Here is an 18,308-nt window from a genome sequence, read left to right on the forward strand (position 1 = left end):
AGACTTTGATGCCTTTTTAGAGAGACAAAGTAGCAAATCGGGAAACAGAGGATCTCAACAGGAGCCAGATGAAGAGGTACTATACACACAGCAATATCCAGAACTTGGTCTTTTAGCAGCCATTCACGCTGACCACTGGCAGAACAATAAAGCTGATTGGTAGATATGGGCTACAGTGCTCTGCAAATGGTTTTTGCTGACCAAGCAGGACCTGATCTATGTAATTTTTGTTCTAGGCCAATCTGTCTGTCTTCTCTGTGTTGCCACACAACAATGTATATTCTCTTCCTAGTGAATTTCCAGGTGGTTAATGTGAGCTGTGTTTCCTCCTCAGACACAAAGCTTCCTGACCACCCTGGAGGAACTGACACAAGAGCTGTCACTGCTGAGTCAGCAGAGAGAGAGTCTGGAGGAGCGACACGCAGGGTACAACCAGGTAATAATTTGCTGGAACGTTATTGTGAGATGCAGTCTGGAGGATTAGTTCCTTATGTTGGGGCAACTGTCATAAATGTATGAAAGACTCATGTTTGACAGGTTAGGCTACTAAATCAACCTCCAGAGCTGGGAAACCATATTCCCACCCAATGATCAGTGCGACTACTCTGAATTTGAAGAGCTGTATGTGATTTTGTTGAGAGATACAGTAATGCAAGTCAGACTGTTCCATAAAGTCTACTATATACCAGCTAGGCTTCATAAGCTTAACCTTAAGCCTACCTTCCTATGCTTCAAAGCTGTGGAACTATAGCAGATTACTTCTGTACAAAGTGGTCCTGTGGCTACATTTGTAATATTTGGTCTGTGTTTACTATCTTTATGGAATGCCAGCCAGCAGTCCCCAATATATGTATGATACGACCATGTCTGCTTTGCTTATTGAAGGATCAGTCGCTCTGTACGTCCACTAAGAAGCTACTCAGACTCTTTTATACTAAGAAACGTATCCTCCTTAGGTGGAAACAGACTATAGCTCCTTCCTATGCCGAACGGCTTTTCTTGACTAACACTAATTTGCCCCGTTATAACCTAACCTTTGAGCTTAGAGAAATGTGAAACAATTTGAAAAGATCTGTGGACCTTGGATCTCTTCAACACACGCTACCCCTAATACACTCTAGTGATGATCATGTTAATGCCTGTATTTTCCACCCTTTTTTCCCTGTATGCCTTGTAATAAACACCCCTGTTTTTCGTTATCGTGTGAAACCCAATTGCTTGTTTTTAACACGGGGGGGAGGTCATACCAAAATAGGAGATTGAGATCGGTTAAGTTTTTTTTTTTTTTTAATGCAATGTTTCATTATTAAAAATAAAAGCAGCTGCCAGTTCTTGTGCTGTTATTACATTTTTACCCAAGGATTACCCTAATAATATTTTGGCAGGACCTTCCTTTCTAGTCCAGCATTGTTAAGCTCTGATAATTTTTGAACCCCTAAAGCATGTTGTCTGTTTTTACACTGTGATCTATAAAATTTTCAATCGTATATCACAGGTCACTTCATATTCATGACTACAGCCACCTTCAAGTGAATGGACAATGGACAAAAAAGGCATAAATTCCCTGCCCAGGTGTACCCCCTCCCAGCTCCGCTAAGCCTCAGTTTTTAGCTAGTGGTGATAAATTTGATTACAGATGTGCCTCATCAAAGATCTTGTTTCATGTGCTTTGTTCCCTATTTTTATGGCCTATTCTACACAATCACTTCTGGGGTAGAGATGGGCTTAATCCAGACTGTAGGCCAAGAGAAACTGTACCTGGACCCCCACATGCAAGAGCGGAGTGGCCTGTACTGTTGCTGGTTGGCACTGGACCCTGAAAGCAGCAATCTCCAGGATATTATGTACCAGGGGACCTCACTAGCAGGGTCCAGGGTAATGATCTGTTGGACTGGTGAGTGCCTTTGTAGTGGAGTATAAGGCAGTCCCACTGACAGTGTTCCTTGTGTTCCTGGGTGGCCAATACCTTTTAGTGTATCATAGGCCTATTAAACCTCAACAAGCCATGACCTTACTCAGGCAGAGCGGTGGGGAGAAGGACGAAGAGGTGGGCTCCCAAATGTCTTTATTAGGTAGAGAGGACCCCCTGCATAGTTTGCCCTGTAATGGCTCTCCTAAGTGTCAGATTAGCTGTAAATTCCTAACTTTGTCTGGTATCTCCAATGTTTCAGGGGAACAATCCTTTGGTTCCTTTGTGTCAAGAGATACATTTTTTGCAGTCATTTCTGGTTTGCAGGATGGTCTCTTTTCACTGGTTTGGAATGGAAGGGACACAAGCATACGTGCTCTCTTTGACCTCCTCCCTTTTTGCGAGAGGATGAGGCATTGGAGGGACATCTCAATGTGAGGAAGAGCAGGAAGCTGCTGAGGGTCCAGAATCCTCTGTAGACAATTTTGCCCAAGGTGAATCTCAGGGTCCAGGACTTTTACAGACACAGAAGACCATAGTGGGCTTCCTCCTAGATATGGTGCGCAATAACTTAAAGTTACCACTTCTGGGGTCTTTAGAAGGGCATTTAAACTAGGTGATGGGGGGGTACAGATGAAGAATTAGCCAGCAAGGAGCAAGTAGCACAAATGGGGACATTAGCGTTAGGGTGTTCAGAGTTCCTAAACCCAAGGTGTGTATGGGTAAAAATCGCAAGAGCAGCCTAAAAACAACATCAAACGAGGATATAGTGTGCAACAGGACAAAATTACGAGGATTCTATACCAATGCTAGAAGCCTGGCCAACAAGATGGGAGAGATGGAGCTGCTGATGTATGAGGAGGACTTTGATTTTGTGGGGATTTCAGAGACTTGGTTTGACAGCTCTCATGATTGGCTGGCAACCATTCAGGGGTATTCCCTTTATCACAGAGATAGAGAAGGTAAAAAAGGGGGAGAGGTATGTCTGTATATTAAGAACAGTGTACAGGTAAATAGGAAGGACGATATTAATAATGAAGCTAAAGAGGAGGTAGAATCCCTATGGGTAGAACTTCAAAGGGAAGGCACTATGGGGAAAGAAATATTGGGCGTATGCTATAGGTCCCCAAACTAGAAGGAGGAGGGGGTGGCAGACCTCCTTTCACAGATTGGAATGGCAGCAAGGATGGGAAATGTAATTATAATGGGGGACTTTAATTATCCATATATATACTGGGCAGAAGGAACCGCGCATTCATCCAAGGCTCGGCAGTTCCTAAATGTTTTGCAGGACAATTTCATGGGTCAGATGGTCAAAGCACTGACAAGAAACAATGCGGTACTAGACCTACTGATTACCAACAATACGGACCTGATCATGGATATAGAAATACGGGGCAACTTAGGAAACAGTGACCATAGGTCAATTAGTTTCAGTATTAATAATAGTAATAGGAAACACAAGGGTAATATAAGGACACTGAATTTCAAAAGAGCCAAATTCCCAAAACTGCGATCTTTGCTAGAAAATATCAAATGGGATATAACCCTGTTAACAAAGAACACGGAGGAAAAATGGGAGTGCTTCAAGAACATACTAAACAAAGGGATTGGCCAGTGCATTCCAAAGGGGAATAAATTTAAAAGTGCAAAAATAAACCCTGGGTTGCTAAACTCCAACATAAATAGGCCTATTAATACTAGAGAAAAGGCATTAAAAAAACACAAGGCTGAGGCAGCATTCCAACAGTACAAAGAGTGCAATAAGAAATGTAAAGGCAAAATCAAGGTGGCTAAAATAGAACAGGAGAGCGGAAGAAAGTAAAAAAAATCCCAAGAAATTTTTTAAGCATGAATAGTAAGAAAGCAAGACCAGAACACATTGGCCCCATAAAAGACGATGAAGGTAATCTGGCCACAGAGAACAGTGAGAAGGCGTAAGTGCTAAATAATTTCTTCTCTTCAGTCTTCACTAAAGAATTGGGGGGCTACACTAACCAGATAGTAATGCTAAATTAAATATTACACCTCAGGAAGTACCCCCATGGTTAACAGAAGATAGACTTAGAACTAAACTGGAGAAACTTCACAAATAAATCACCGGGACCGGATGGCTTGCACCCGAGTGTTCTTAAAGAAGTCAGCCAGGTGATAGCCAGACCGTTATTCCTGATCTTTACAGATAGTCTACAGACAGGAATGGTGCCAGCTGATTGGAAAAAAGCCAACGTGGTACCAATATTTAAGAGGGCCAAGATATATCCCGGGTAACTATAGACCTGTCAGCCTAACATCAGTAGTCTGAAAGATTTTGGAGGGGATGTTAAAAGACTATAAACAAGATTTTAGTAATGAAAATAGTATTATTAGTAGTAATCAGCATGGATTCATGAAAAATCATTCTTGCCAGACCAATCTATTAACCTTCTATGATGAAGTGAGTTGCCATCTAGATAAAGGAAGGCCTGTGGATTTGGTGTATCTGGACTTTGCAAAGGCATTTGACACAGTTCCCCACAAACGCTTACTGTACAAACTAAGGTACGTAGGTATGGACCATAGGGTGAGTACCTGGATAGAGAACTGGCTCCAGGGGAGAGTCCAGAGGGTGGTGATAAATGGGGAGAACTAGGATTGGGCGGGTGTGGAAAGTGGGGTCCCCCAGGGATCTGTCTTGGGACCAATCCTGTTTAATTTATTTATAAATGATCTAGAGGAGGGGATATCTATCACAATCTCGGTATTTGCGGATGATACTAAACTAAGCAGGGTAATAACTTCTATGCAGGGTGTGGAAACCTTACAAGCAGACCTTAACAAAATAATGGGGTGGGCAACTACATGGCAGATGAGGTTTAATGTTGAAAAATGTAAGGTAATGCACTTTGGCGTCAGAAACACGAACGTAAGCTACTCGCTAGGGGGGGAACCTCCTGGGTGAATCTAAGATGGGAAAGGACCTGGGGGTCCTAGTGGCTAACAGGCTTGGCAGTGGCATGCAATGCCAAGCCGCTGCAAGCAAAGCCAACAGAATACTGGCATGTATAAAAAGAGGGATTCACTCCAGACATAAAGAGATTATTCTCCCACTTTACAAGACTCTGGTCCGGCCACATCTGGAGTATGCCGTCCAGTTCTGGGCACCGGTCCTCAGAAAGGATGTGACTTTATCAAGGTGGGCCACCCTTGATAAAATCACGTGTGTGAGTGACGCAACGCGTCGGGAGAAGCCAGGTGACGTCACTTCCGGTCTACGGCCGAGACTGGAAGTATCGGAGGTTTACCGCATCGGCGGCTACTGAACTGATTTTATCTTAACTGTAAGTCCTGTATGTTTGCTTTTAAATAAATAATCTTAATGTACTTCACGATGAGTGCCCATTCATTTCTCTGAGTGCACTGGAGGAGGATAGACACCCAGTACTTAATGAGGCGGACAACATCCATTGAAAGGAGACCCCAGAAACTCTAATAGAGGTTCCCACCAGTGGAGGAAGAGTAGATATCCTGGTCCAGTGATCTACTATCACTAAACGCCTTTAAAGGTGTTTGTGGAGGTGAGCGGCCACTGCACCCACATAAGGATATAGCTCACTTCTAGTGACCCGTTTTATTTCAGAAGTTCCACGAAAGTCACCCTTCTTTTCAAGCATTATTTTTTGCACTGTTTTTGCACATGGACTTATTTATAATCATTACCCCACGATTACTATTATATTATTTATTAATTTATTGATTGAAATTTTATATTGTGGATATCTTGTCATCATTATATTTCACCAATCAACCTTTATATGTTTTATGCACTTATGAATATTATATATTTCTTTCTCACCTTAGTCACAGTAACCTGTCACTAAAGTCACATATTGGATGTGTTTTTTCACCTCATACTTTTTTGTTTTCACCACATCTATACATTGAAATGTTTACTATAGTACAACTAGGATTCTGTGCTATATGTAGCTTTGGAAAATGTAGCATTTAGCGAAACAAGCGCCGATCCCCCCCCCCCCTTTTTTTCCTTAGCCTTGTTAATAAGTGGTGACCCTTTAGAATTGGCTGCCCGTTTCAGGAATTTTGGTTCAATTATATAGACTCCACCCTACTCTTATTTTATTACTTTTTCCTATACCCCATTGGTAGCGCATTGGCTTCCTTTTTTCTTTAATGTACAAATACTGTACTGGTGACCCTAGCATAAGGAACAAACTTTTCAGACAAAGGGAATACAATAAGACACGTGGCCACTCACTAAAACTAGAGGAAAAACGTTTTAACCTTAAAATACGTAGGGGGTTCTTTACTGTAAGAGCAGTGGGGATGTGGAATTCTCTTCTCAGTTGTATCAGCGGGGAGCATCGATAGTGTCAAAAAACTATTAGACGTGCACCTTAAAGACCACAACATAAAGGGGTATACAATGTACGGTTAACATCAAACACACACACATCATAGGTTGAACTGGATGGACTGATGTATTTTTTTGACCTCACTAACTATATGTAACTAACTATATATGTAACTATATGGGGTCGTCTTCCCTAGAAGTCACTGGGCTTAAACCCCGACTGCTGCTAAAACATCCTAAATTACTGGGACAGTAAGCAATGTATTCTGATTTGGCTCACCTGAAGAAAGCATTCTCACCTCAGAAGTGATTTACTCATCAGTACCCCACGGAGGAGGAATTCTACAAGAAACAGGATTCGCTGGTTGACCCAGTTTTTTACTACTTGAATAAGACCCTGACAGTCCCAGTTGATCAAGTTCCGGTCATACATAAGAAGTTAGAAAGCATCTTTTTCTCTGGTAGTGGCTGTGGTGGCAGTTTGCCAAGCTTGGGCAAAGCGTATGCCCCGTTCTGGAGAATCGGATCCAATTGATCCTGCCAAGATTTTCTGAGAATTGAGTTTCTCGGTGGATGCCCTGGAAGACTTAACACACCAACTTTCCTAAGTGGGCATCATGTCTGTCCACATGAGAAGGATCCTATGGCTCAAGTGTTGGTTGGCGAGACTTCTCTGCAGGAAACTAATCCAGAGGCTGCCCTCTGAGGGCAACACTTGTTAGGACTGTTCGTGAATGACAGCATTCAGAATGTAACTATGGGGAAAAGCTTGCTTTTACCCCAAAATAAGACGATGAAGGTGACAAGTCCAAAACAGGAGATGTCTTTAGAATCTAAGAATTATTTTTGTTCGCAACAAACCTTGGGCGGTGAGCAAAAACTACAACCCAAGTTTGTAGGAAGAACTGGACCCCTAAATCCTCAGGGTCCAGAGCCAAGTCCTCTTCACAGTGAAGGCACACCTCCACCCACGGAAGTGGAGGGATGTCTATTAGCCTTTGCATTTATCTGGACCAAGGAAATCTCAGAGAACTTGGTCTGCAGCATTGTGTATAGAGGCTACAAGCTGGAGTTTTGCTACTTTCCCCCTCCATGCTCTATACAATCAAGGGTATCTTTGGAACCACAAAAAATAAATCTGTTTTCTCTGCAGCTCTGGAAAGGCCCCTCCCCTGTACTGGACGGAGAGAGGTCGGACAGCTTCTATTTTAACCTGTTTGCAGTTCTCAAGACAAGCGGCGCTATCTGCCCTATTTTGAACCACAAGGTTCTCAAGAAGTTCCTGAAAGTACAGAAATTCAAGCTGAAAACCTCCTGCTCAGTGATTGCTTTGCTTAATCAAGGGCACTTCCTGACACCAGTGGATATCAAGGATGCCTACCTGCACATCCTTATTTTCTGCCTCATTAACAGTTTTTGCTTTTCGCAGTGGATGGCCACTTTATTAGTCTAAGATTTTATATCGAGGTGTTGGCTCCAGTTTTGTGGTTTTTGAAGACATTGTGTGTTGCCTGGATGATCTGCTTTTCAGAGAGCAATCGGCACAGAAGCTAATGTCAAATGTCCAGCAGATGGTAGAGGGTTAGTTGGGTTCTGAACTTTTAGAAGTGGCCCTTGGTTCTGGCACAACATCTGGACTTAGGCTTAGTCCTTGACATGATACTGCTTCCATAGAAGAAATGTCCCTCTTCGATCTCAGGTGGAGTTTTTGAAGTCATTGAAAAGTTCCTCGATTTGGGCCTATATTAGGTTACTGGGGAAGATGGTAGCTGCCTTTTATTTGGTCCTTTATGCCCAGTTTCACTCCAGAGCTCTTCAACTCCATATCCTGTCATTATGGCACAAGCGTCAAGAGTCTTTGAGCTACCATCTTTGATCTGGCGCCAAAAACCAGAACTGGAATGGTGTGTTGTCATGCAGATGCTAGATGCCGAAAAGATGGAAAGTTTTGATGATAGATGTCAGCCTGTCGAGCTGGGGAAGTGTTTTGGAGAACCTTTTGATTTAAGGGAACATGGTTGTCAGGGGAGTGGAAGTTGCCAAACAACTAGTCTTGGACAGAACTTCATGTTTCCGCCTTCTCTACCGTGGCCTTCTCATCCACCAGCAGCTGAATCTGGGGGAGTGGACTCCTTACCCTGGGGTGTTTGCAGAGATTTGTGTGTGGAGAAAAATGCAGTATGTGGATCTCTTGGTGCCCAGATTCAACAACAAACTTGAGTGGTTTGTGTCCCAGACCAGCGATCCTCAATCATTTTCGTTGGATGCCCTAGTGACTTCTTGGGATCAGTTTTCCCTGATCTTTGCCTTTCCTCTTCTGCAGTTTCTATCTCACCTGCTGTAAAGGATAAAGACGAAGGGCATTCTGGTCATTCTCATATTGTGTATAATTTCCGAAGACGTCCTTCCGAAGACGTCATATTGCTGACGAAACGCATCAAGTTGGTACGCACGCTGCCTCGCTCTGAGCCCGCCGGTGAGCCGCACGCCGAGATCCCACTTCCGGGTACGGCGAAATCACCTACAAACACGGTAAAACCTTAGCCGCGAGGCTGGAAAGTGTTTGACGGAGGGCAGGAGCGGCATACTCTTTATAGAGACTGCACATAGTTACGTTTATTCACGATTTGGAGTGAGACTTTTTACATTTTTGGTCTTTTTGGCTTTGGAATGTTTTAACTGGAATTTGGAGTGTTTTTAAACGGTTTTAAAAATAAAGGAGTCTTTTAACGCTCTACACGATGAGGGGCCTTTTTGCTTTTTCATTTTGAGCCATAAAGCTATATCCAAAGGAGACATCTCCCACAACATCGTGGATCACAAGCCATATCTAGTGGACCCCCGCCACACAGAGGATCTGGGATATATAAGACCAAGCGAATATTGATTCCTTTCTGGCGTACGCCACTAGGAATCTACAACATCTGGTAAGTGAGTCTTCTTACCACACAGCACTCAAGGTGATCGGTGAAGGGTCATACTATCGGTATTGCAGCACGATAAATATTGGAAAGACTTTTTTGCACTACGGCACCTTTTTCTTCTTCCTCACCAAGAAAATAAGTTTTTGTGAATCATAGAAGACTATCACAAGCTAGACTGCTATGGTCCATGTATAAATTGTGGATATATATTTATTTATTGCTATTTATTAATATTTATACACATCTATTAATGCCAAAACACGAGTAACTTTTTTTATATGATATTAGCCAGTTTTAATGAACATACAGTATTTTGGATACTTTATGCAAGATATGTTTTGAACACCTATTTTATAATCACTATATGCACTTTATTATTAGTAATTTGTGGATGTGAGGAATCACATCCTCAGAATCAGCACGTAGCGGGAGTATAACATATAGTGGAGTAATACCCCCTATTTACTAGAGGTTAGCGCAGTTTCACATTTCTTTCATTCTCATATTACCTGCTTTGCCATGAAGAAGGGGGTAAAGAAATTGTAAATTACTTGGCTGACAAGCTATGGGCTCTCCTAGATCGGCCATGGTCTTGTGGGTCCTTTACTTGTTTTGTAGACTTCTCCTTTTGAACCTCTCTGAGAGATTCCCTTGTCACTCCTTATGCCCAAGGTTGTCATTTTGGATGCCATTTCTGTCAGGAACTATGAATCAGACTGAGGCAGAAAATGCAGTAAAAATCACACCTTTAATGTAATGATAAAAAATGGTACAGAACAGTAAACGTAGTCAAACATAACCAGGGGTCAGAAGCCAAAATGGGAAATCAGACGAGCCAGTGAACAGGAAACCAGAAATCAGCGTAGTTCGAGTCATAGGAAGAGGATCAGGAACCAGAAGGGTTGTCAGCCGGGCAAAGTCTTTCACAGGAACACAGCAAAGAAACTCCTGATATGTTGACAAGGCGAAGGCAGGAACGGAATGAACACCAGGCAGCCTAAATAGCCAGAAGGGGCTGGCTGTAAGTGGGACTGAGGAGCAGATCATGATAACCAGATGAGCCACTAAGGAAACAATGAGTGCTGACAATTATCCGACAGCTGAGCAGCCTGAGCACAGAGAAGATAGCTGCTGCGAGCCCAGCCTTGACAGTACCCCCTTCTCAACAACCCTTCCCCCTCGGAGGGGCACCAGGTTTTAGCGGAAAACGTCTATGGAAAGCACGGAGGAGGACAGGAGCATGTACGACCAATGATAAGACCTAAGAGTGTTCCTCTGGACCGTTCCCTCTCCAATGAAAAGGTACTGTATGCGCCCATGGAACCTATGGGAGTCAATAATCGATTGGATCTCCTACTCATCATGATTCTCAACCTGAACCAGGTGAGGACATAGTACCGAGTTGGTGAAGCAGGTGCACACCAAAGATTTTAATAAGGAAACATGAAATGCAGTACATTCCAAATACGCATGTTAGAAGGAAGGTCAAATGCGTAAGCCACTGGGTTGATCCTATGGAGAATACGGAAATATATATATCAGGGAGCCAGTTTCAGTGAGGGAACATGGAGTCGGAGGTTATGAGATGATAGCCAGACCCTCTCCCCAACCTGGTAGGAAGGCACAGATAGAAGTTGGCAGTCAGCATGGAGTCTGTACCTATCACTGGCATGTCGCAAGGGCTCTTGGACCTACACCCAAGTGGAACAGAGTTCACGGAGATGCTCCTCTAATTAAGGAATTTAAGGTACAAATGTGTCAGGCAATATGGATGCCTGGAAACCATAATTCGCCATAAACGGAGACAATCGGGAAGCGGTATTGACGGCACTATTGTGAACAAACTCTGCCCAAGGTTAGAGGTCTGACCAGTTGTTATGGTGGTCAGAATTATAGAAACGTAGGAACTGCTCAAAGACTTGGTTAGCTCGTTCTGCTGCCCTATTGGACTGTGAGTGATACACCGAGGAGAAGGATAGCTGAATTCACAACTGTGCACAAAAGGCTTGCCAAAAACCTGTACACAAACTGCCTATCCCTGTCCGAGATTATAACCTTGGGTAGCCCATGTAACCGAAAGATCTCCCAAGTAAAAATGGATGCAAGTTCTTTGGATGTAGGCAACTTCTGGTGGAATACAATGAGACATCTTCAAAAACTGGTCAGCCACCATAATAATAACTGTGTTGCCCTGGTAGTTAGGTAACTCTACAATAAAATCCATAGACAAGTGGGTCCAAGGCCTCTCTCTATTGGGTATGGGTTGTAGGACCACTGGATGGTGTTTACTCTGGGCACACACGGAACAGGCGGCTACGAAGGTGGTTACATCAGCGCAGAGACTAGGGCACCAGAATTGTTGAGAAATAGACCAGATGAGCTGATTCTTCGCAGGTAGACCAGCTACCTTGGTAGAATGGTATGTCTGGAGCAAAGCAGTGCTGAGATTCTCAAGGACAAAGCAGCAGTCCAAGGTTTTTCAGGAGGAGAATGGATCTGAGCAGCAAGAATTCTGTCACCCAAAGGTGAAGTGAGACTAGTGTGAATAGTGGCTAAAATGTGATCTGAAGGTATCACAGGGGTAGGCACCGACTCCATCTTGAAGGAGGAGGAAAACTGTTGTGACAATCTATCAGCCCTTACATTCTTTGTACCAGGTAAGAATGAGACTATGTAATTGAAGCTTGACAGGAAAAGAGCCCATCGTGCCCTTTTGGGAGATAAGCGTTTAGCCTCCGACAAGAATGTTAGATTCTTATGGTCAGTCAAAATGAGGACTGGCACAGTGGTACCCTTGAGGAGATGCCTCCATTCCTTAAGAGCTAAAATGATAACTAGCAATTCTCTGTCCCTAATCTCGTAATTGCATTCTGCAGGAGAAAATTTCTTAGAAAAGTAGACACATGGATGCATAGCGCTCTCAGAGACAGGACATTGAGACACAAGGGCGCCTTCTCCAGCCTCAGACGCATCAACCTAGAGAATGAAGGGTAACTTAGGTTTAGGTTGTGCCAGAACAGGAGCTGAAACAAAGGCAGCCTTGAGAGACTCAAAGGCCTTAATGAAAACCGGAGACCAATTCTGTGGGTTGCCGTCCTTCCTGGTCATAACAGTCAGGGAACAACAATATCTCTCCTGCGCTCGAGTGGTATGCGGGAAGGATGAATCTTCTAGGCGGTTTTATGACACAAATGAAGTGGTCTTGCTGCCCCCCTCAGGACCAAGGGTATCCAAAAGGCACTACAAGAAAACAACAAGAGAAGGGCGCACCGACCTTCTGCATTACCACTTAAAAGTTTATTAAAAGCAAAGAAGGGTAGCGTACAATATACTCACAAACGTAGCATATGAGCAAGCATATAGGAAATGGGCACCGCTCGCTTCCAGGACACTTCTCTACTCCTGGATAGCGTGAAGGCGTCCTCAAAACCTGATGTGGCTTATGCGTTTCGAGGGAGGACCCTCTTTCTCACAGCCAAAATCGCCACTGACCCACCATGCACTCCTAGGAAGTAGGCAGTAGAAATTACATAACTCACAATGGAACTTGCACTTCTCCAACTTACAATACCGGTTTCTCTCAACCTCTGTAGCACACAGGAGACATCTGTGTGGTGGCTCTCTACGGATTTTGAATATATGAGAATATCATCGAGATAAGCCACCACACACTGCTGCAACATATCTCGGAGGACATTGTTGATGAATTCCTGAAAAACTGCAGGAGCGTTGCAGAGGCCAAACAGCATTACGAGGTATTAGTAATGTCTGGTCCTGAAATTAAATGCTGTTTTCCATTAATCGCCCTCCTTGATCCTCACGAGATTGTATGCCCCTCTCAAATCGAGCTTGGTGAAAAACGTGGCTCCCTTTAGGAGGTCAAATAATTCCGTAATCAATGGAATCGGATAAGTGTTCTTAATCGTGATGTGATTAGGACCCCTATAATCGATACAAGGTCTCAGTTCACCACTCTTCTTTTTCACAAAGAATCCAGCACCGGCAGGAGACGAGGGCTTGTGGATGAACCCTCGAGAAAGTGAATCGGCAACATAGTCCACCATGGCTTTATCCTCTGAGACAGACGAAGGGTAGAACTGGCCACAAGGGGGCATGGCACCAGGTGAAAGTCAATTGCGCAATAATACGACTGATGTGGAGGCAAACTACCTGCTTGGCCTTTGTCAAAGGCATCACTATATTCCCGGTACACCTGGAAAAAAGGAGAGTGAAGAGGTGCACAAGACCTAACCACTTTCTGAAAACATGTCTTACTGCATTGTGGCGACCTGGAAAGAACCTCAGCACGATGCCAATCAAAAGGTTGCCTCTGTAGCCAAGGATAACCAATGACCACCAGGGAATGAGGGGAGAAAATAAGTTGAAAACGGAGCAGTCTCATGAGCAGGCTGTAAAGGTCTCCCATCATTAGCCTCAATGGCAAGTGGAGTGGCCTGAAGCTGGAGCGGGATCAAGTGCTTAGACACAAACGCAGTATCTAAGAATAGGCCTGCAGCCCCAGAATCGACTACAGCCTGTGTATCGATGGACGACTCAGACCAAGAAAGGGTAACCGGAACTAGAGGCTTATCCTTCAGGATAGCTGGGGATGCAAAAATGCCACCTAAGGTCTGTCCCCTACAGGACCTCAGGTGCGGGCGTTTCCCGGATGGGTAGGACAAGACTTCAATATGTGACCTGCCTGGCCACAATAAAGGCACAATCTCTCCCTCCTCCTAAAGGCCCTCTCCTCCGCAGAGAGACATGTGAAGCCCAACTGCATGGGTTCTACCTCACTGGCAGACTCTGTACCAGGATGCCTTGGAGGTGAGGGAGGCAAGGGTGGGAATGCAACGCTCGGAGCCAAATGTTAAGGAGGCTTCCGCAAGCGCTCCTTGAAGGAAGGTCTCTCTCGGAGTCTGGAGTCAATGAGAATGGCAAACGTGATTAACTTCTCATGATCCGTAGGTATGTCTCGGGATGCTATCTCATTAATGTTATCCGAGAAACCATGAGAAAAGCAGCCACGAGGGCCTCACTGTTCCAAGCAACCTCTGCTGCCAGGGTATGGAATTCAATGGCATAATCAGCAATAGTTCTTGTCCTCTGATGGACATGAGGCTCTTGGCAGCTGAAGTGGAGTGAACAGGAACGTCAAATACCCTTTTAAAAGAAGCCACAATCTCAGGATCTCAGGACAATGGGTTTTTGAATCTCCCATAGAGGGTTTGCCCAGGCAAAGGCTCTATCAGAAAGCAAAGAAATTATGACCTACTTTGTTTCTGTCCGTGGGGAACGCCTGGGGTAGCATCTCAAAGTATATCCCAACCTGGTTGAGAAACCCTCTACATTGAACTGGATTGCCCCCCAAAATGCTGGGGAAGCAATGCAGAACCAGACGTGCCTCTTACAGAGGTAATATTATAGGCGGATGCCTGCAGGGAGATTGGAGCAGCAGCAGGGATGGCCTGCAACGCTAGTTGTCCTGGAACAGCCACAGTGGGAGGATCCAGGTGAACAGCATGAATCAGGAGCATCTGTAACATTATGGCTAACTGATCCATGTGGTGGTCCTGCTCATTCAATGCGGAAAAAATATTACCACTAGGTGGATTGCCTGCATCCTCTGAATTCATGGCCTTTGCATACTGTCAGGAACCATGAATCAGACCGAGACAGAAAATGCAGTAAAAATCACACCTTTAATGCAATGTTATAAATTGGTACAGAGCAGTAAACATAGTCAAACCTAAGCCAGGGGTCGGAAGCTAAAATGGGAAATCAGACGAGCCAGTGAACAGGAAAGCATAAATCAGCATAGTCTGAGGCATAGGAAGAGGATCAAGAACCGGGCAAAGTCTTTCCCAGGAACACAGCAGAGAAACTCCAAATATGTTGACAAGGCGAAGGCAGGAAAGGAATTAACCAAGCAGCCTAAATAACCAGAAGGGGCTGGCTGTAGGTGGGACTGATGAACAGATAATAACCAAAGTGAGCCACTGAGGAAACAATGAGTGCTGATAATTTTCCGACAGCTGAGCAGCCTGAGCAAAGAGAAGAGAGCTGCTGCAAGCCCAGCCCTGACAATTACTTTGGCTTGCAGGGTCTTGGGGTTGGCTGCGATTTCCTGCAAACAACCTTTCCTGATTCTTCACCAGAATAAGGTGGTATTGAGGCCTCTGTCCTTTTTTTACCTAATGTGGTTTCTTTATTTCACCCGAATGAAATTGCGTTGCCATCTTTATATTCTAGTCCTAAGCATTTTTTTAAAGTGGTTCTAAAGGTAGAATTTTTTTTTTTTTTACATTAATGCATTCTCTGTATTAGGGTAAAACCCCTTCTGTGTGCAGCAACCCCTCTTATAATTACCTGAGCCCAATCTTGATTCAGCACTGTGCCCAAGAAGTAGCGCTTCTCTCGGGTCTCTCTCTTCTCACTGGAGATCGAGGTAGCAGCCTTCTGCTGCTGTCAATCACAGCCAATGAGGAGAGAGAGTGGAGGTGGAGCTTAGCCACACTCTGTGTGTCAATGGACAGACAGAGTGTGTAAATGCCCCCATAGCAAGTGGATTGTTATGGGGGCACTTGGGGGGAGGAGCCAGGAGTATCAGCAGGGGACTCTAGAAGAGGAGGATCAGGTCTGCTTTACGCAAAATAATTGCACGGAGCAGGTAAGTATGACATGTTTATTGTTATAAAATACATTCATTTAGAATCACTTTAAAAAAGTGCTCCACTTTTTGGGTGTTGTTCAACTTGTTTGAATTTATCTGAAGTCTATAGCTTTGTTTCAACAGTCTGATTCCCTGTTTGTTTTACATGAGGGTACTTGGAAGGGTCAGGCCTCTTCTTGATTCACCATTTTAAGATAGAATTGTTAGTTCTCAGGCCTATGTTATCAAGGACAAGCTCCCTTATTTCCCTATCATGGCCCATTCCACTACAAGTATCAGTGCTTCCTGTGCGATTCAGCATCAAGCTTTTGCTGTTTAAGATTGTAAGACTGCAAGCTGGTCTTCTCTTCACACGTTTACTAAGTTCTACCAGGTAGATGCTCACGCTGATGCAGGTGCCAGTTTTGAAAAAGATCTTGCAGGCAGCTCTGTAGCAATGTTTTCTTCTATTCTGTTTTGGGTCTTGATGCTGTGTTGCTCACCCCTCATGTTTAGTGCTTTGGCGCATCCAAGTAGTGATGACAAGTAGTAATGAACATTAAGAGTTCCGGTATCCTGTGATGTATGATTAGGAAATCAGGTTTTTTGGTTTACCTGTAAAATCCTTTTCTTAGAGTACATCACAGGACACAGAGACCCCTCCTCTCTTTGTCTGCTCTTCATTGCTTGCTACAAAACTGAGGCTTAGCGGAGCTGGGAGGGGTTATGCATAGGTGTAGAATTCTGGCCTTTTTGGCTAGTGTCCATTCACCTGAAGGTGGCAGCATAACCTTAATAATAATGAATATGAAGTGCACTTACAAATCTCAACTGCCGCTCCAAGTCCCAGGCTTCTCTGCCCAGCAGTGTGTGCTGGCTGGGTTCTATCACATTCCCTTCCCTCCTTTCATGGATTCAAACAATTTTAAAGGGTCTCTCGGCTTAGTATTGAATCCAGAAAACATTATTGCACAAACAGCACACTGAGACACTACACTCCCTGTCCTCGTCTACGACATTGGAATACTCACCTACATCAGAGTACCACCTTACTTCTTCAGTAAACATATGGAAGATCTCAGGAGATCATTAGAGTCCAATTCACTCAGATCAAGTGCTCTCATGAAATCAGAGAGATTCAGTATTTTTCCTCTTTCGGCCTCCTACTAGAGTCAGGGGCACCTGATTTTGATGAACTGGTATCTGCACTTTGTGGCACATGCATTATTTAAGTTAGATGTCCCAGGTTATCGTATGATAGAGAAAGATGTATTTACGGAGCTGTGATGACAAATAATTCAGAGAAAATGATAATAGTTGTTTGCAGCAGTTGTTGGATTTTGTACATATTATAAGTATTCTCAGCCTTGGACACACAGCTTACCTGGTCACATGATCTACACCCCATCTCTGCAACGATAATCAGCATTGGGGGGGATGAATACATGAAACATTTTTTTACAAACAAAACAAGTTTTATTTCTGTTACGCCACATATGGGTGCAAGCCGATTTCTTGCAGCTGTACTGCTTTACGCGCAGATTACACCTTGCAGGGCCGTACTGCGAGTGATGCCACAGGGGAGTGCGCAGCAAGGATTAAACTGCTGCTCTGTGGGCGAGTTAGGACTTGTTTAATGCAGAAGGTCCTCGCGGAGCAGATTGCAGGGAAAGCAGTTAGAAAACACATCCCGCGTGTAAATGAGGCCAGCGCGGCCCCACGGGGCACCTTTGTAACACAATTTACTTGTGTTCAGCTGTTAAAGAGCTTTTACAGGCTATTGAGCTGGTAAATGTGTCACTGATTGTCATGTATATTATATACAGATGCAGCTTCATTAACCCTTCCTCTCCTATACACACATACAAGTATCTTGACTAGTTAGCGGAAATACTCCATTATAATGGGAGTGACACAGGCAGATATGACTGGAACGGGCCAGCATGTCACCTGCCGTTCTACTTATTAGGGCTCATGCACACAGGATGTTTTTGCAGCTGCTTTTAGGGGCATCTGGCTTTTCTTTTTTCAATGGCTGTGAACTCTCCTCCGTTAGCCTATGTGTCCATGCACACATAAACTTTCAGAGGAGTTTGGAGGCATAAGCGTTTAGGGGCTGTAAAAAACGACTGCTAGTGTGTCCAGGAGCAAAGGCTGTTTGGCTGTAAAAACGCAAAATGTCAAAAAACGCTGCTAAATGCGGGTAAATGCTGTAACAAGCTTTTCGCCGTGTTTGGCATTTTTAGCGTTTTTACATTTTAGGGAGTGTGTGCACTGTAAAAACGCTCAAAACATGCATAAACGATCATAAACACTATTCACAAAACGTGTTTTTAACGCAGCTTTTTCCTGATAGCAGCACTGACGTTTTTTAAAAGTCCTGTGTGCGCATGAGCCTTTATTATTAAGTATACACAAATGTTTCTTCTTTTTAAAAGATTATACCAGGGGTATCAAACTCAATTTCATCGT

General features: G+C 44.0%; 1 protein-coding gene across 1 annotated transcript in view; it reads left to right on the forward strand.

Annotated features, from left to right (window-relative positions):
• LOC309564217 (uncharacterized protein) overlaps positions 1–18,308 on the forward strand; it is a gene marked incomplete at its 3' end in the record, with an annotated part of 184,811 nt that overhangs the window by 79,337 nt on the left and 87,166 nt on the right. Inside the window, exons 10-11 of the mRNA XM_082268844.1 lie at positions 3–76; positions 335–436. Coding sequence (XP_082124970.1) covers positions 3–76; positions 335–436 — 176 coding nt within the window. The remainder of the gene's footprint in view (positions 1–2; positions 77–334; positions 437–18,308) is intronic.

Source organism: Pelophylax lessonae, assembly GCF_965119305.1.
Source record: "Pelophylax lessonae genome assembly, chromosome: 9".
Taxonomy (NCBI): domain Eukaryota; kingdom Metazoa; phylum Chordata; class Amphibia; order Anura; family Ranidae; genus Pelophylax; species Pelophylax lessonae.